Source organism: Loxodonta africana, chromosome 18, assembly GCF_030014295.1.
Source record: "Loxodonta africana isolate mLoxAfr1 chromosome 18, mLoxAfr1.hap2, whole genome shotgun sequence".
Classification (NCBI taxonomy): Eukaryota; Metazoa; Chordata; class Mammalia; order Proboscidea; family Elephantidae; genus Loxodonta; species Loxodonta africana.
Window position 1 is genome coordinate 51,844,710 of NC_087359.1, and position 19,950 is coordinate 51,864,659.

At 40.6% G+C, this 19,950-nt stretch overlaps 2 protein-coding genes across 6 annotated transcripts in view; one reads left to right on the top strand and one right to left on the bottom strand.

Moving 5' to 3' along the window:
* The window catches only part of ACACA (acetyl-CoA carboxylase alpha), a 318,748-nt gene that overhangs the window by 279,866 nt on the left and 18,932 nt on the right, over positions 1 to 19,950 (bottom strand). The gene's annotated exons all lie outside the window — the stretch shown is intronic.
* C18H17orf78 (chromosome 18 C17orf78 homolog) lies at positions 1,070 to 14,846 on the top strand. The gene is made up of 7 exons (XM_003414565.3): positions 1,070 to 1,716; positions 2,784 to 2,870; positions 3,385 to 3,624; positions 9,847 to 9,976; positions 10,972 to 11,092; positions 11,521 to 11,655; positions 14,691 to 14,846. The coding sequence occupies exons 1-7, from the start codon at positions 1,659 to 1,661 to the stop codon at positions 14,766 to 14,768; spliced, it is 849 nt and encodes a 282-aa protein (XP_003414613.1). The 5' UTR covers positions 1,070 to 1,658; the 3' UTR covers positions 14,769 to 14,846.

The following is a 19,950-nucleotide window of genomic DNA, read 5'->3' on the forward strand; positions in this document are numbered from 1 at the left end:
AGCTAGCATTATAATGCAGCCACTTGCACAATAAAAGTCTGGGTTTGGTTTTCAGCAACATCAGCTCTGTTACTATAAGAAATAAGGTGTTCTTTCAAGGCACAAGTGGAAACTTTGAGGTCATCTATGCAGCACCTGAGCTTTGACTCTGAAGCCCTGAGCATCTCTTTCTTTCACCAGTTTTTGTCTAGGACCAACAAATCAGCTTCCTTATTACTTCACATTCTGATGAAACTAGAAAGACATCACACGTGTTCACCCAGAGCTTCACCTTTCCAATACCTCATCTCTTGGTGGTGATATTTTGCGTAGTTGTATTGCCACCTCACCCCACGGATTAGCAGTGCCCTCTTTACTGCTGGAAGCAGAGTCATCAACATCTTTAAGACTAGCCAAACTTGAGAACCAATTTAGAAAACTCATCCTTATAATTTTGTTTCTCTAGAACCACTCTCGGTACCAAATGTCTTAAGGCTGGGTTCTCTAAAGAAGCAAAACCAGTAAAGCGTATAAATATATATAGACAGATTTATATTAAGGAAACGGCTCACGCAATTGTAGAGGCTGGAACGTCCCAAGTCCGTGGCTTAGGATAGAGCCTTCTCCCGATTCACGTAGCTGCAAGGGCTGGTGAACCCAAGATCAGCAGGTTGGGGAACAGAGCTTCACTTACAGGCTGTGAAGACTGACGAATCCCAGGATCGGCAGATAAGGTGATAGCTCAAGTCTCAAGCACTGGAGGTCAGAGGAACATGAGGCAGCTGCAGAATCCAGAGCAAGCAAAATGCCAGAACATCTGCTTATATTCGGATGCAGGCCACACTGCCAAGGAAACTCCCTTTCAACTGACTAGCTATTCAAAGCAGATCCCATCATGGCAGTGATTATATACAAACACTGAGAATCATGGCTCAGCCAAGTTGACACACAATCTTAACCATTGCACTGACCTCTCAGCCCAATAGTCATTCTCACTTTACTATTCAGGAGAGTGTGAAAATGTGCAAAACTATATAGGTACGCCTATCCTAACATGAGTTTATATGCACAACTGCGAATAAATTCTAGAGATCATTTGGCTGGAACTCTCAATTTACAGAGGAGAAAAACTGAAATCCCCAAGGTGATGTTATTAACAAGGTCTGTACTAGAACTCAATTCTGTGGATACCTAGTTCAGTTCTCTCCAGTGTAACTCAATGACTCATTCAGTCCTAGTTTCCTGCTATATTCTACAGACCACATTCTTTAGTAGGCTCCACATCTCTTTGTCAGTGTGTTAATCTGTATGCCTCGGTCAGTGAGCACGCATGTGAATGTCTACGTGTCTCTCAGCAAGTATTTGTAAAGCATATCACTGGATGTTAATGCCCTTTCTGCTGGGGAAGCCTCTCTGTAATTAACAGTTTTGCCGGCACCAGCAATGAAGTGAGGGGAAGACCTTCTGAGTCAATCATTAATAAACAGACTCGGTCCTCTCTCCAATCACCTCTATTCCTGGGTCTTCAGGAAATGAGGGAAAATAATCAAGGTGGAACCAGACTTTCCCACAGTCAAACGTAGGTCCAGGGTAGTGAAAGCAGCTAGAGAGTGGGCTATAAGAAGCTGTGACAGATTAGCAGCTTACTGTCTCTGCAAGGAGTATGTGCTCAAGTTAACATGGATACCATTTTGGTCTTCAGCCTAATCATTATATCCTATGATGTCAACAAGAAAGGTAAGTATTTCTCTAGTCTGATAGCCTAGAAAATCCATTGGAAGGCCTAGAGAGATCCCTGTAAGGCAATGCCTAGGCTCTCTTCTGCCAGATACAGATATAGCCGATACCCAGCAGGTGATGCTTTGCAGATGTCATCCCATGTATCCTCTTGTCTCTACGCAGAGCTGCAATTTGTTCAACCCAGAGCAATAGCTGTCTGTTCCATGATGAGAGGTTTTCAGAGAATGTGATGCATTCTTCTGTCTTGTTCATGTAATTAACATTGAAAGTTCTCTCACTGTTAGATGGCTTTCTTTACTGAAGGGTGCTGGTACAGTTTCAGCATTGTCATCAACTAAGACTCTCAAATTCGTAACCCTTCATAAAACATTTTTAAGGTGAGTCATATATCCAAATTTCAGATGGGGATGATCCTGGGTGTGGAGAGCTAAGGGAAAGAGTAGGTGGGGGTGGAATGGCACCATTTGCTTCTCGCTGATAATTGTTTATTTAAACCATTATTCTTTGAAGTGTTTAAAACATTTCATCTCCAAAATTAGCCAGTTAGAGTTAAGGCGAAACAGCATAATGTGCAACAGTAATAAATTTAACTAATGATGAAAAGTCACAACACCCTGTGAGTCATGTACTACAAAGCATTAATATGATCTACAGTCCAGTGGCAACCTATAGATATACCTTGGATTCTCACACTTAATAAACTTACACATTCTTAATAGACAAAATTTTCTTTAACACCAAAAGGCAGACAGAACATAAAGGAAAAGAGAAATTAAGTAGGGTCTGGGGGAATAGGTTGTGTAGTCTTTTATTAACTTAATTCTATTTCAACTTTCTTTCTCCTAAAGGTAATAGGTTGCTACTCAGTTTTCTTTATACTAGGCTAACTCCTAAAAATATTTGGCTGAAAGTTTTAAAGTATTTTGGGGGAAGTTTCATCTTAATTGGATTGCCAGTTTTATAAGAAGGGATTACATTCTTTTGTATTTCCCCCTTCAGTGCCCAGAATTCTGAAGAATAAGAACCCAGTAAATCCTGACGTTTTTGTTTTCTAGCTACCTCAGAAATCAGCGAAAGCAGCTGCCAAGTGGAACTGCTGCCTGAGCTCTTCCCAAAGGATGTGAGAAACATCAGGGATATGCTAATTCAAGGTAGGGAATGGGCCCTTCCTGGAAAATTACTTTGCCATTCCAAGGAATGTCACCTTTAAAACTTGTTTGTCTCCTTGCTTCCTAGGCTAGATCTTAAATATCCTATTTTAAAGATATGTATCCCCTCCAAGAGGCTTTCTGGAAACCAATTTTTAACTGCTATTACCTAAGGCATGACTATATAAATCAAACAGATGAGGGTAAAGAAAGAGAAGGAATCAGAATTCAACCCTTTCTGCATTAAACAAAATAATCTATGAGCATTTCTCTGTGCTGAATTCATGGCAGTCACCCATTCTCACGGAACTCCATGGCAGGAAGGAGGAAAAGTTTGGCTTGTATATTTAGTATGAAAAACACATGCTAAGGAAGAAGTGAACTGAAAAAAGGAGAAAGTGCAACAGTGGAGTTTAACAGGGTCATAAGGGCTGGGTAGGAAGTAGAAGTAATTTAGTTGGGCAATGTTCAGATTAAGAACCAGCTGTATTTTTCTGTCTTACTTTTCTCCTTCCAGAAGCCCAGGCAGAAGCCAAAAGGGCCACAATCATCCAAAATCAGACTCTGGCTACCCTGCAATGCTCTGGGAGCAAAGTGAAAGTCAGTCTCATGTATTCGGAGAAAAAGCGAAATATCAAGTATACTCTGAAGAACCTAAGAGTCATTGCTGCTCCCAGCAGAAACAGCTCAGCCTCCCCAAGCTGTCACCTAGCCCCTACATTCAAGTCTCAGACTGGATCCCTTCTGGCAGGCAAAGGTGAGATTGGAAAAGGAGATGGAGGTAGGCGCTGACTTTTAGTTGACATCCTTGAAGGTTCAGTGGCAGCTAAGGCCACAAGGAAATGGATACCGCTACCCGCCCCCCACCCCACCCTTGCGCAAATCTTGTCCTCTCTGAGCCTGAGTTTTCTAATCTCTAAGGGACCTTCTGGCCCTGACATGCTGTGATTTTCATATGATCTACATTTCTGATGGGTCTTCTTTTGACAATGGCAATTTGAATTTTTAAAAAGATTTTTATTTGTTTTGAAGCACACAATAAAATATTCAAACAGCACAAATTTATGTTGAAAAGTAAGTTTCCCTCCTACTCTCAATGTTCTCTCAGTGTTCCGGTTCTCTATCCCTAAGGCAACCAGTATTACGATTTATTGTATTTCTTTCCAGAGGTACTCTAAACATGTATGTTGTTGTCATTGTGTGCCACCCAGTAGATTCTGACTCATAGCGACCCATTATGACAGAATAGAACTGCCCCATAGGGTTCCCAAGGGGCAACTGGTGGATTTGAGCTGCCGACTTTTTGGTTAGCAGCCTGAGCTCTTAACCACTATGCCAAGGCTCCAAGCATGTATGGATGTATATATTTCAAAAATATAAATGGTAGTATGCCATACACACTGTTCTGCACTTTGTTTTTTTCACTCAACAATGTATCTTATAGATTGCTCCATAGCAAGAAGTATAAATTTGACTCATTCTTTTTAACAGTCGTACAGTATTCCTTTGCATTTCTGTACTATAATTTATTTTACCAGTCCCCTATTGATGGATATTTTGGCTATTTCCAATCTTACAGATACAAACAATGCTACAAGCGATGACCTTATACATTCTCCGTGTACTTGCAATTTACCAATAGAATAAATTTCAAGAAGCAGGATTGCTGTGTCAAAGGTGTTGATAGATATTGTTAATTATCCTCCATAGAGGTTTGTCCATTTTGCACTCCTACCAACACTGTGTGAGACTGCTTGTTCCCCTCATAGACCCTAGGCAGGGCTTTTTGACCTTCACCTTATGTTTCACTGCTTCTGTCCTCCTTTTCTTCTTCCACCCCTTCTTTTTATGAGGTAGTTTATCGTCAATAAATTGGAACTGGTAGTTCTCCTTTTATATACAGGCAATCCCCTAGATGCTACTGCTGCAGTGCTGGAAAGATAAAATAAAAATTGGCACTTTTAGAGAAACTGGGAGTTCACATGCAGAATTATGGAAAAAAAAAACTTTAAAATTATAGTCGATTTACAGACTAAAAAACCAAACCCACTGCCATCAAGTCAATTCCAACTCATAGCAACCCTATAGGACAGGGTAGAAACCACCCCATAGAGTTTCCAAGGAGTGCCTGGTAGATTCAAACTGCCATCCTTTTGATTAGCAGCTGTAGGACTTAACCACTACGCCACCAGGGTTTCCTAGGGACTAGAGGTTGGGAAATAAGTGGATAGGCTCTTAGGATGTGGCCCAGGTACCATAAATTACATATCCTCTTATGACCTAAATGTTTTCACTCACTTTATTATACTTCCTAAAATTCCACCAGTGATAATTTGTGCGAAAAATAAACTCTTGAAAACTCACTTAACTTTCAGACAGTTAATATTAACACAAATTAATTCAGTCAAATTGCTTTCCTTTTAACATGCGGCACCCCCTTGAGTCAATGGCATTATGATGGGAAGTAGTGGACTTAAGTTAATATGGAGTCTGGATTGCTCTAGGGGGTGAATCTTTCCTGATACAGTGCTAAGCATTGTGGAGCTCACGGCAAATAAGGATAACAGCACTCAGAAATTTGGGACAAGGACAACTGGAGATTGGATGTGGGGAGGAGAGATGCCAAAGATCAATTTGACTTCACTCAAAACTTTGCCTTGGGCTAGCTTAGAATCCAGGGAAGGAGGAACATAATCCCTTCATCCTTCCTCTATGACATGGTGATTGGTTCCCAGATCAAATGGCTGTTTGTGGGTTAGTGTGGGGACCTAATCATAATTCACCACACATTTCTATGGAATAATGATGAATTCCAAACCACCAACTTATGAATGGACTTCCAAAACATAAATCCATTTATAAGTTTAAAACTGCCTATTCTAAATTTAAACCTGCATTGAGTACTAGGATGTAACAGACTCAGAATAGGGCTGAAATGAAAATTAGGTAAATGGTCATGCTTACAAAGTCATAGAAGAGATGCCTTCTGAAGGTACCACACTATGAATGTGACCGGTTAGTCTGCATAGGAAGATGTCCTGGAAACTGTCAGAAGACAGTTCATTAAAATGTTCTAGAGTAAAATAGGAATTCGAAACTCCTAAGGAGTAAGGATGAGTAACTTCTGACAAGTTACTCAATTTCTCCAACGCTCAGTTTCTATAGCTACAAATGAAGGATCTGACTAATCCAAAGTCCCTGCTATCGAGTCGATTCTGACTCATAGCAACCCCACAGGGTTTCCAAGGCTGTAAATTTCTATGGAAGCAGACTGCCACATCGTTCTCCCACAAAGCTGCTGGTGATTTTGAACCGCTGACCTCTCCCTTAGCAGTCGGCCCCTTTAACCACTGTGCCACCAGAGCTCCTTGGGATTTGACCGTTGTTGTTGTTAGGTGCTGCTGAGTTGGTTCCGAATCATAGTGACCCTATGTACAACAAAACGAAACACTGTCCAGTGCTATGCCATTCTCATGATCGTTGTTATGCTTGAGCCCATTGTTGCAGTCACTGTGTCAATTCATCTCATTGGGGTCTTCCTCTTTTACACTGACCCTCTACTTTATCAAGCATGATGCCCTTCTCCAGGAACCAGTCGCTCCTGATAGTATGTCCAAAGTATGTGAGACAATGTCTTACCATTCTTGCTTTTAAGAGGCACTCTGGCTGTACTTCTTCCAAGACAGATTTGTTTGTTCTTTTGGCAGTCCATGGTATATTCAACATTTTTCACCAACACCATAAGCCAAAGGCATCAATTCTTCTTCAGTCTAATTCATTGTTGAGCTTTCGCACACATATGAGGCGATTGAAAATACCATGGCTTGGGTCAGGTGCATCTTAGTCCTTAAAGTGACATCTTTGCTTTTTGGCACTTTAAAGAGGTCTTTTGCAGCAGATCTGCCCAATGCAATGCATCCTTTGATTTCTTGTCTGCTGCTTGCTTGCATGGGTGTTGAATGTGGATCCAGGTAAAATGAGATCCCTGACAACTTCAATCTTTTCTCCATTTATCATGATGTTGCTTATTGGTCCAGTTGTGAGGATTTTTGTTTTCTTCAAGTTGAGGTGTAATCCATACTGAAGGCTACGGCCTATGATCTTCATCAATAAGTGCTTCAAGCCCTCTTCACTTTCAGCAAGCAAGGTTGTGTCATTTGCATATCGCAGGTTGTTAATGGGTCTTCCTCTAATCCTGATGCCTGTCCTTCTTCATGTACTCCAGCTTCTCGGAAAATTTGCTCAGCGTACAGATTGAATAAGTATGGTGAAAGGATTCAACCTTTCCTGACTTTATACCACACGGTATTTAGGGTATTTGGGATTTGACTAGATGGTCTAATTTCTAGATATACAAAGTGGAGGGTTAGCTCTTGAAGCACAAACCCAACTGCAATGTATGTAAGGTCTCTCAAATAGCCTTTCAAAGTGACAGTCTTATTAGAGAATAATCTCTAAGGGAATTTCTATTTAGATACAATGTACTTAACATTTTCTATTTAAAGTAATTTTGTAAAGCAAAACATCCTTTGGGACGGTAATCATCTCCTAAGCTATCCACTTCATAAATCTGATTTTTTTATATCTCCTTAAAGTGGGCATTCTTGTTCAAATATCATCAGCCAAAGAAAAATTATTGCTGGAATTCCATCATCACAGGGAGTGAGGTATTTGCATTTACCAGTGTGCTCCAACCTTAACGTTCAGTTATCTAGCAGATGAGCTCTAAGAGACAGGAGCTGCCAACATTGATGGACATTCACTTAGAGGTTAGGCAGAACTGAAAATGCAGTGACAAATGATGCCTACTAAGTAGACTTTGAAACAGTGGCTCCCAGGAGGTAGGAAGATATGCCACATTGAAATACTATTATCCCCATGACTAGAGGGTATATTTCTACTTAGAGAAGAATCTCTAGATTTGTTCTCTTTCAATCACAGTATTGCTCAGTTTACAAAGTGTTTTCATGCTTGCTTTCTTGTTTTTTAGGGAGCTCTGGTGGCACAGTGGTTAAAGCGCTCAGGTGCTAACCAAAGGATGGGCGACTTGTACCCACCAGCTGCTCCGTGGGGGAAAGATGTGGCAGCCTCCTCCCGTAAAAACGTACAGCCTTGGAAACCCTATATATAGGGCAGTTCTGTTCTCTCTTATAGTGTCGCTACAAGTCACGATCCACTTTATGGCAGTGGGTTTGGGTTTTCTCTTATACCATCCTTATGAAATAGATTGACCAAGTATTGTATTTTCTTAACCACCTTACAGATAAGGAAACCAGACTTGTGACATGTCCAAAGTAAGATTTATTCATCTTCATCTCAGCTGTCTCATAAACACACGTTATCACTTCAGAGAACTGATTGGCACCATGCTGAAAGTACTTAACATAATTTCCTTTTGAACCTGTTGATTCTATGCGTATCTCTGCCTATAAGTGCCAGCACTGTCTTCCTGATTAAACTGAAATCAGGGACTGCTCCTTCCCCTGGACTTTCAGGTACAGTGCCCAGTACTGTGGCCACTGGCATGTGTGAAAAAGAACTATCATTTTCACATAGCCTTAAGACATGAAAGCATAGTTTAGAAAAGTCAAGAAAAGTTACAGACATTAATTTAATAAGCAGTGATATGACACCAATAAAATTGAAATATGAACCACTGTCTGAATTAGATTAGGTCAGTTCTGGAGTCAAGAGAAGTTAGTTCCAAACTACGGCCAGAATCCTTTCACTTTTTATCACTTTTACTAGTGGTTTGAGTCACCATCATCTCCCATTTGGATTTCTGAAATAGCCTCCTTAACAGGTTACCCTGATTGATTCTACCCTTGTCCCCCTATGCTCTATTCTCAATAGTCAGAGTGATCCTTTAAAAACATAAGTTATTCTATCACTCTTCTGCTCAAAACATTGCAATGGCTCCCCATTTCAATCAGAATAAAAAACCTTAACCTGTCCTACCAGACCCTATATGATATGGGCCTGTTACCTCTAGATCATCTACTACTATCACCCTTGCTCACTTCACTCTATTCCAGTCTCACCAATCTCCTTGACATTCCTCTAAAACACTAGCATGCCTGACACATTCTACCTTGGGACCTTTACTCAAACCATCTCCTTTTCCCCAGATATCTGCTTGTCACTACTTAGCCAGGTTTTGCTTCGCTAACCCCCTCACCTCCTTGGAAAAAAAAAAAGGAGTCTGGGCTCAAATCTTACCTTCTCAATGAGACCTACCCTATGTGGCAGGTTGCCCAACCACTGGCTGCCCCTGCCTCCAGACTCTTCCCTTTCAATTTTTTTTAAAAGTAGCACTGATCCCCTTCTAACATACTATAAAATTGATTTATTATGCTTACTGTTATCTGCTTCCCTTCCCTCCCCTCCCAGCTCCACCCTCCCTTCCCTTCGCTTGTTCCCTTGCTAGAATGTATCCAACTGATATATCCAAAGTACCCAAAGCAGTGTCTGATGTATAAGATACTCATTTTGAAATATTTGCTAAATGAGGAGTTTACAAACTGGGTGACCTTTCCTCCTACCAACTCCTCCTTTTTCCCAATCCTCTCTCAGAGTAGTTAACTTAGATTCCACCATTGACTTAGAATTGCAGCAATCATTAAGGCAAGTTATATTTCACATTCTTCCTTGGACTTTGGAGCCGCCTTCTTTAAAGAAGGAAACTTTTAACAGTGTTATGCCCTCCGTCCTTATTATTATGGCCTTAATTATAGGCAATCAAGATAAGGTCTGATCCTACTTTAGTCAAAGGCCCCATGGGGGTTAATCTGTATCTCTTATTAGTATCCCTATCCTCATTTATTCTTGGCATTACTTTGTGTCCACACCCTAAACCTATGGACAAATCAATGGGGCCAGAGTTAGAAATGTAATGTCAGCTGAATAGAGCCAGGGTTTGTGTCAGATAAATTCAAAGGCCGGATAAAATTTTCTCAGTTGTCCTTTCATTGTTTTACAGCTTTTTTACCAGGTATCTCCCAATGTAAGGTCTACCCAGTAACGGTAGCTTCATCAGAGACTTTTTCCATCATTATCGTTTCCATAACTCCTGGGAACAAAGAAAGAGCAAGAACTACAAGTATTGATGAATTTTCTAGGCCTTTGAAACAACAAGGTACAGAATAAGAAGGGGTAAGACAAGAATGAAAAGAAAAGGAAGCATTTTTAGCCCCAAAATTAGTTTGTATCTCCTAGGATTTTCCAGGAGGTTGCGAAGTTACACAGAGTTCACACCTGAAAATCATTCCATTTCTTAAGAAAAAATCAGCTTCTCTACAAACATGGTCTCAGAAATTTTTGTAGGTTGACACCATCAATGATCCTTTATCTCCAACGAAGTTCACCTGTAGCCAGATTTGAGGCCAGGATAAATCTTATTCACATGGTAGGTTAATTCCAGCCATTTTGTATGTATAGATAGATGATACTGCAATACTAAATAATCCTAACATTGATGACAATAACATGTTTTCATGTATACTGTTTTTAGAAACAAGACTCCCTAAATTGGCCAGGACTCAAATTCTGTATGTAAGATTACAGTTTGGGTTATACCCCAGTTTCTACAGGGGAAAAAATAAATATGAGATTAGTAATAACAAAATGCATACAAGCCATCTGCCCCCAAATTTGGCTTATGACCCAGAAGCACTGCCGATTCACCTTAGTCCCTCCTTATGCCCCAGTAAAGCCAAGAGGATGGAACATAGGAAAGATGATTTTCTAATCCCATACAATGTGTCAGAGCAGAAGAGTAGGGATCCTGAGAGAGCTGCTGACGAAAGGTGAATTTAGAATTCTTTGCGCACCTAGCCTCTTCTCCTGAGTGCAAAAACTAGCCCTACTTGATCATGAAAAATTCCAAATCCCCGGGAAGAGGCTGCAAGGAGGCTAGGGCAGAGCCCAGGATGCTCACCTGACTCCTGATTCTGAGTCTGAATTGGAAATTCATCTTCTGCCTCTGAGTCAGGTGGAGCCCTATTAGTCTTGTGAGCTAGGAGATCTTCAAGTCAAAGAGTCAATTTCTTCCCTTTCTCAAATTTTCTTTTCTCCCTCTTCCATTCCTCTCTCCCCTTTTAGAAACAGATGACGGCCTAGCGAAGAGGCAGAAATGGAGCATTGTGGTCAAATTTCTGATTGCTGCCACCCTGTTGCTCAGCGGAATCGCCATTATAGTGTTTGTCATTTTTGAAGTTCCATGCCCCGTAAGTTTGGGTCTTTGGCCTGGATCTGTAAGGGCCTACTGTATTCCAGAGGCAGTTTGGCATAATGAGAAAAGCACAGACTTTTGAGTTCGGACAGACCTGTCACTAACACTCACTAGCTCAGTGACTTTGGGCAAATTGCTTGACTTCTCCAACCTCAGTTGCCTCATCTGTAAAATGGGACTCAAGATATGTGTCTCTTATGGGTGGTTATGAAGGCTAACTGAAATTCTGTATGAAAGGTGGTCCCCAAATGCTAGTTCCTTTCTCTGTTACACTTGGACATTCATTAGGGAGGATAGCTCCAGTAAGACCTAATATATTTTTTACAAGAGATGATTTCTTTAAATGGCTTGACATGATATTTGGAAGATAACCAAATGCATACAAACCACCAGACACTAATACCAGTCATCTTCCCCCTTCAGAGTCAATGCCTGAGAGCCAGAGAGCTGTGTCAATGCCAGTGGTTGCGGGGAAGGCAAAGGAAGGGAGCCAGCATGGGAGACCAGCAACCCAGGGTAGCCAAAGCCCAGCCTGACTCTCAGCCTGAGAAGGAAAGTGTTCTCTGTATTGTTTACAACATTTGCCTGGAGAAAATGGGGTTAATATATAAGTATTGGGGAAGAAGGGGGTTGCTTCAGTTACGAAGCAAATGTGGGCAATTTTTAATGTGTCACCAAACAGGAAAGTATAACTCTTTTCCTAACAACAGCCTAGCCAAATCCAAATAGGGTACTTACTGAAGATATCCCAGATATACTGAATCAGAATGTCTGCAGTACGGCCAGGAATCTTATTTTTAAGATTTTTAACAAGCTCCCTAAATAAGAAGTGGATTTACTGTTAAACTAATGAAGCTTAAGCTTCAAGACCCATGGGCCCAAACCAAGATCTTGTATGCAATTCTGTGATTTTAAAATCTGTATACTTTTTCTTAAAAGCGTTCCCCTAAATTGTAAGAGCTTCAGAACCACAACATATATATCCACTCTGTCCCTCAGGTAACTCTTATGTACATCAAAGTTTAGGAAGCACCACATACTTTGAAGACTTGGCAAAACAACTTCCTTCTTCTCTGCCCTTGGGTTTACCTGATAGGATTATAAATGAGTAGTGTCCTTTGATGTCTGAAACAGACACTATGCCACTGGCTCAACACAGCTGCTTTAAATCCAGCTTCCCCACCAGGAGTGGACTCAGCCTTTGAATACTAGAAATTGACAGATGCCTTCTCTTATTCCCAAAACATCTACAGTACTCACTAAGGCAAAGAGATGAGATAGCCAATAATTCCAAAATTAAACAGGGTGTTCACTTTTGTAGCATTATAATGTTAACAATGGGTCTCTATAAAGCAATTTTACTCTGCACACATGGGGCTGCCACAAGTCAGAATTGACTCAACGGCAACGAACAGGGCAACTGTGCAGTATGAATGTCACAATGCCCAAGCTTAAACTTTTAAGTGAGGAAAATGAAGAATGGGTCTCAAAGATTATCTAGTCCAGGATGGCAAATTCCGGGCACTCATGCCACCACTCTTTATGTCTACTGCACATACCAATAATCAAGCACTGCACTCTTTCCACCCAGGCACGGCCTCTCAGTCTTTCTTCTCACAGCGCTCCAAGTACCCACTAGCAACTTATTTGTCACCTCTGGTCTAAACTAAGATTTTCTATAATCTCATTTCTTCTAATATTAGATGATAAGCCCATGCAAATTAGTATGATTTTATTATATGGTGTATTTTTAGTTTTGTACTCTAATCAACACGATCATTTGTCATTTGAAGAAAAAGGCCTCAAAGGGACTAAAAAGTCTAGTCCAGAAATAGAGGAAATCATACATCAGCAACTCTGAATTTCTTCTATGAACAAAATGGGCTACTAAATGATAAAGGAATTTTTTTAAATAATAAGGCAAAATGTTATATGCATTACCTCATTTGAACCCTACAAAAACCCTCAGCAGGTATCTACGATTAAAAAAAAAAAACAAACAAACCAAACCCAGTGCTGTTGAGTCAATTCCAACTCACAGTGACCCTAAAGGACAGAGTAGAACTGCCCCAAAGAGTTTCCAAAGGAGCGCCTGGCAGATTCGAACTGCCGACCCTTTGGTTAGCAGCCATAGCACTTAACCACTATGCCACCAGGGTTTCCATCTACATTTTACTGATACTTAAATTGAGGCTCAGAGAGATTACATGACTTTCCCTATGTCACACAGCTAGTGAAAATAGAATCCAGGTCTTTCAATTCCTACACTGGTATTTATTGGTTTATTTATATGTTTCACAAAGTATTACTGAAAATGTTCTATGTGCCAAGGACCCTGCCTTCAAGAGGCTTACAGTCTAGTTGGGAAGAAAAAGCGGACAAAAAAAAAAAAATCTTAATTATGCTAATAACAGGTTAAGCACTTAGAAAGTACACACAAATTCAGACAGGCCTTAGACTCAGCTGTGGTGAGGGTAGGATGAGATTAATAAAAAAAAAACTTCATCCACATAGACCCAAATCTTGGCTCCTTTTTATTTTATTTATTTGTTTATTTTATTGTACTTCAGATGAAGGTTTACAGAACAAACGGGTTTCTCATTAAACAGTTAGTACACATATTGTTGGTTAACAACCCCATGACATGTCAACACTCTCCCTTCTCCACTTGGTTTCCCTATTACCAGCTTTCCTGTCCGCTCCTGCCTTCTAGTCTTTGTGCCTGGGCTGTTGTGCCCCTTTAGTCTCGTTTTGTTTTATGGGCCTGTCTAATCTTTGGTTGAAGGGTGAACCTCCGGAGTGACTTCATTACTGAGCTATAAGGGTGTCCGGGGGCCATACTCCTGGGGTTTCTCCAGTTTCTGTCAGGCCAGAAAGTCCGATCTTTTTTTGTGAGTTAGAATGGTGTTCTACATTTTTCTCCAGCTCTGCCTGGGACCCTCTATTGTGATCCCTGTCAGAGCAGTCAGTGGTGGTAGCCAGGTACCTTCTAGTTATACTGGACTCAGTCTAGTGGAGGCTGTCATAGATGTAGTCCATTAGTCCTTTGGACTAATCTTTCCCTTGTATCTTTAGTTTTCTTCATTCTCCCTTACTCCTGAAGGGGTGAGACCAGTGAAGTATCTTAGACGGCTGCTCACAGGCTTTTAAGACCCCAGACACTACTCATCAAAGTAGAATGTAGAACATTTTCTTTATAAACTATGTAATTTGGCCCCTTTTTAAAACATACCAAAGTTGTTTGGGCCTGATTCAAGAAATGAAGTAGAATCACTGTGTCTGGGATCCAGTGCAGCTGCGTACATAGGGCCTCATCCATTCAAGGCAAACAAGGAGTTGAGGGGCACTCTGCTAGTGGGTTATAGGTTCCAACCAATTTTAGGTTCTCCTATATTTTTTACATATGTGCACCTTGCTCATAGTTTCTCAATATAAGCATGATAACTTTTCCTAGAATTAATGGGTAGCAAAAAGCCAAAACAATGTGTACTTGGAATTATATGGGGTTTTGTACTTAGTTTTTCCTTTGTTGGCACATGAAGAAATATCCATTTGCATCTTTCTTTATATTTATATTTCCTCTCTATCTCTAGGTTGGACAAGATGCTCCTAAGTCATCAAGTTCAAAGAAAACTGCAGGGATCACTGTTATCCACCAGACGTACTTCTGAAAAGTTCTGCTCTACCTCATACATTGAATGAAAGATACTGCAGTCTTGCCCCATTGTTAATCAATATGGGTAGATTCTCTTGGCAATTTTACAACTGCATCTTCAACAAGGACATCACATTCAAATACTGATGCCAGACCAAGGAAAGGGGGAGCCTGGGCTTAGCAGTCAGAATGACCCTCATGCCACAGTTACTGACTTAGCCACAAGTCTCTATGATTCACTTTGTACATCCATAAAATGGGTATTTTCCCAACCCATCAAACGAAAACAAAACGTCTTCTCTCCAGCACTTTGAATGGATCTTATTGCTCTCTTTGACAAAAGGATTAAACATTAGCCTCTAAGGAACTGGGCAAAGCCACCATTAGTGTGGCACAGCTCACCAACTCCTTGGTTATCCTCACAGCTGAACCCATGCTCACTGGCTCTCAATTAGCTTAGGGCAGGTTCCCGCTTTCCCAGGTTGATGCTCATAGGGTTTCAAGAGTTAGCCTCTGCTACTACATATAGCAACTCTAACTGAACTTCTCCTATGGACAAAATGGGCAACTAAATGATAAAAGAATTTTTAAAAATAATACTAAGGTAAAATGTTATACACATTAGGGACCTCATACAAATAGGACCCAGGTGAAGTTTCTTGATGACCCGATTACTAAAGTGGGTCTGCAGATTATACCTACCATAATAGCAAGCTGCATACATTTTGAGCAAGGGTTCCAGAGCAAAATGCTTATGATAATGCTATTCCTCAGGGGAACTTAGTGATGAGTTAAGTCTGACCTGCCTAAATAAGATTTTAGTGAGAAAGTGAAAATGGCTGATTTTGAAGCAGTGTTTAAACATAAGCAAAAAAGGGAATGGAAGGAGGGATAATAAAGGATGCTTCTTTTCATAAGGATCTGAAATCATTCCTTTAATTTTGGCAAACTGCGCCTGTTCTGGAGCCCAGGCAGCGCAGCAGTTAAGAGATTGGCTGCTAACCGAATGGCTGGCAGTTCAAATCCACCAGCTGCTCCTTGGAAGCCCTATGGGGCAGTATCTACTCTGTCCTATAGGGTCACTGTGAGTTGGAATTGACTTGAAGGCAACAGGTTTGGTGTTTGGTGCCTGTTTCTAAATGGTTCTATTTTCTTAGTTCTCCAGTGAAAATCATACACAACTTGTATCCTTCTTTCTTTAAGCGTAGTCCAAAAAAGTGATTCTCAAAACTGTATCAACAGGGGAAAATGCCCTAAACCCTGATTTAATATTCAAGCTGAGCCTTCTAAGACAAAACAGACGCAAACTACGGATGATGATGGTTTTCAAGGAAGCCCTAGAGATCCTCTACACCAAAACCCAAACCCAAACCCATTGCTGTCAAGTTAATTCCGACTCATAGTGACCCTATAGGACAGAGTAGAACTGCCCCACAGAGTTTCCAAGGAGCGCCTGGCGGATTCAAACTGCCGACCCTTTGGTTAGAAGCCACAGCACTTAACCACTATGCCACTAGGGTTTCCAGAGATCCTCTAGGTATCCTAAATTTCCATAGAGCATCCCATGAAATACATTAGATTGAGAGGACAGAACACTAAGGCTGGCATTTGGGTAGACGAGTATATGTTTGCGCCCTGCCACTGATTGACAACACTGCCTCAAGTTTATCCTGCCATTGGTGGCTCAGTTTGATCACCTATGAAATGAAAGAAAAAAAAAGAAGTTTGTTCCCTTCCAGGACCACTAGGGAAAATATATGCTTTGAAGCTCTTGGTCTAAGCAGGACTAATGCCTACATTCATCTCCACCCCTCCCAGCCTCATCCACCACAAAATCTAGAAACATGAAGTTTCCCTGGAGATGAAACCTGTGGCAAAGTCTACACTCATCAACTCTTCACAGGAGTTTAGTTTGGATAATATTTGTCCTGACTTTCCTTATAGGATGTACTGACAGAATCAAAACTGTCTATTTTATTTTGGGGACAATTTCCTTCCCCTGACAAAGCAACCTCCTTCTGAGGAATTTCTGATTACTTAATCAGTTAACCATTTTGAATCCCATATTCCCTTATCAGTGGAGATCTTTGAAAACTAAGAGATGGGTGAAACGGCACAAAGGGAAGGAAGGGAGAATTCCCATGGAAATTTTAGGACGTGGACTTTAATCTGCAGATCACTTCACAGCAGTACACAATTCTCCCTCCGTCATTATTATAAGTTATAGACACAGCTAGACAAAACACTACTTCTGCGGAAACATCGTTTTTCTATGGGGAAGTGCCAAGTGTTCCTCTGGAAAGTGACTAGTCAGCAAGGTTTCTATTGCAAATTCTTTCTCAATAAGTTACCACACTATACTTTTCTGATTATTAAAGTACATTCTCATCATAAAAACGTTTAGTATAAAGAATAAGATAAAAATTATACCTAATCCCTCCTCCCAGAGAGGAATCACTATTAACACTTTACAGACATTATAAATACAGTGGACCCTGTGAAAGCCAGAACTCAATGGGACTGCCTTGTTTCTCCAGGTCTTGCAAGTTTTTCGCCTTTGACAGGGTGCAGTCTTACCACTTTTGTATCGCTGTATTAACGGAAAATATTTGAGTTTTCCTTCTCTGACAGATTTTCACCTTATACAGTTTCCGGCCTTCACAGGTTTTACTGTGTATATATATATTTACATATATAAAAAGATGAGGAGTATAATGTTATTTGTGTTACATGTAACTTTTTATGGATATGTGTACAGTAAAACCTGCAAAAGTCAAAAACTGTAAGGTGGAAACCTGTCAGAGAAGGAAAACTCAAATATTTTCCACTAACAGAGCGAAAGAAAAGTGGTAAGACTGCACCCTGTCAAAGGCGGACTTATATGCGGTGAGACATTGCCTGAATGGACCTTATGAGGTGCATGGCTGTACACATATCCATAAAAAGATACACGTTACACAAATAACATTATATTCTTCATACCATTTCAAACCTGTCCCCCTTTTTTGCTAACATATTATTACCATATTTCTAGTTACCGCAATTATTAAATTGTCTTTATTTTCAAGTTTTAGAGGGGACTGGAAGTCATTCCACCTTTTTTTAAAGGTCCAACTTATCCCAACACTGTTTGACAGACCCAAAGATTACTAAGGTAGGTAGGTGCTTAGAGCAAAGAAGGTACAGTCACAAAACTTACAGTTTAAACTTCTGATGCTATTGCTGAATAAAATTCAGTAAGTAGTTATATTTGTATGTGTGTTGAGAGCACTACTCTGTTAAATATAAACATTTAAAATATACAATTTTATAAGTGTATTGCCATTTCCTCATTTTTTAGATGTACCCATGATCTCAAAATTGGAAGTGACCTAGGACTCTCTGGATCTCTGAAAAGCCTTCCAGGCCTTCAGCGGGCCATTAGCATCCCTCCTTCACTGTGTGCCTAGCTAATGCAAGGGATGAACAACCAGAGATGGGTTTAAGGATGGTTCTAGCCCTAAATATTCTTTTTCTCTCTCCCCAACCTCTTCTCTCTTTGGACCCTCTTTTCTACTCAGCAGATCCTGACCTAGAGCACTTTCCTTACGTTCCTGTCCAGGCCTAGTTATTTTCCAAGGAAGAGTTACTATGTGTACTTACAACTAGGGACCAGAAATACTTTTTTTTTTTTTTTAAACCTTGGACAGGCTGACAGTCCTGTGAGCCCTCCTCTTTTCACATTCTGATCCTCTACTCCTGCTTGCATGCTTAAAATACCAGTTAATGACCATCTCCCTCTCCCAGTTACCAGAATGATTCCATTTCCTGAGTTCACACAATGGCCTTAATGTTGTTTTGGGCTGTTACTATCTTTTTTATGTATACTCCCTGGTTCTTCTGCTTGAAGCCTGTAATGTCTATTAACTACATACCTCAATATTCCTTTGTATCCAACAAAGCACCACACAATAGTAGATACTCAAAAAATTTGTGGATAATGTCATACTACCAAATGGATAGTTGAGGTGGCTAACTGACTTCCTAGAAGAGAATGAAGTAAAGTTTATTTTTACATCAAAGCTGCTATTGGTTACCACGGGCCACAAACTAATGAGGGGCCATCCTATATCGTTGGTAACATGCAAAAATCTCTCTAAGGCTATATTCTTTTTTCTAGTATTTCTTTTTTTCTTCATCTTTCTCTTCCCTGGCCTTATTCCAACACTTTCCTTTTTCCTTTCCTTCTTTTGCTTTTCCTTATTCAGTGACCTGAGCTTACCAGTCATCTAATACTCAAACTGCATTCCTGAGGAGCTTGGATCCATGTCTATACTAAAACTTCAGGTCCAAAGAGCCCTTTCTTCTACCTAACCTCCCATATCACCAAGTTTTTACTTGGTGCTGGGTAACAACAAGAGTGCCTTGGGCTACAATTTAGAAACTTACAGAGGACTTTTGTGAATTTGCACTACCCCGTGGCTGAAGTTACTAGCTGCAACCTCAGAAAAAAATACCACCACAACCACCACCAGCAGTTTGCTGTTGAGTTGATTCCAACTCATGGCAATCCCATGTGTGTCAAAGTAGAACTGTGTTCCACAGGGTTTTCCATGGCTGACTTTTTAGAAGTAGATCGCCAGGCCTTTCCTTCTGAGGTGCCTCTAGTGGACTCACACCTTCAACCTACCGGCTATCAGCTGACCACATCAACTGTTTGCACCACCCAGAGGCTCCACTGAAATAGGAAGTGGACATACATGAGTAAATGTAAAACAGGTATTTAAATCATAACAGATTTGTTGTTACGTGCTTTCGAGTCAGTTCTGAATCATAGTGACCCCATGTACAACAGAACAAAACACTGCCTGGTCCTGCGCGATCCTCACAATCGTTGCTATATTTGAATCCACTGTTGCAGCCACTGTGTCATTCCATCTCCTTAAGGGTCTTCCTCTTTTTCACTGACCCTCTACTTTACCAGGAGCCCTGGTGGTGCACTTTACCAAACATGACGTCCTTCTTCAGGGACTTATCCCTTCTGATAACATGTCCAATAGTCACAGTCAATAAAACACAGGCAAACATCTTTCTGGTATTCTCTGTTTCAGCTAAAATCCATCTGACATCAGCAGTGATATCCCTCATTCCACATCCTCTTCTGAATCTGGCTTGAATTTCTGGTAGTTTCCTGTTGATGTATTTCTGCAACCGTTTTT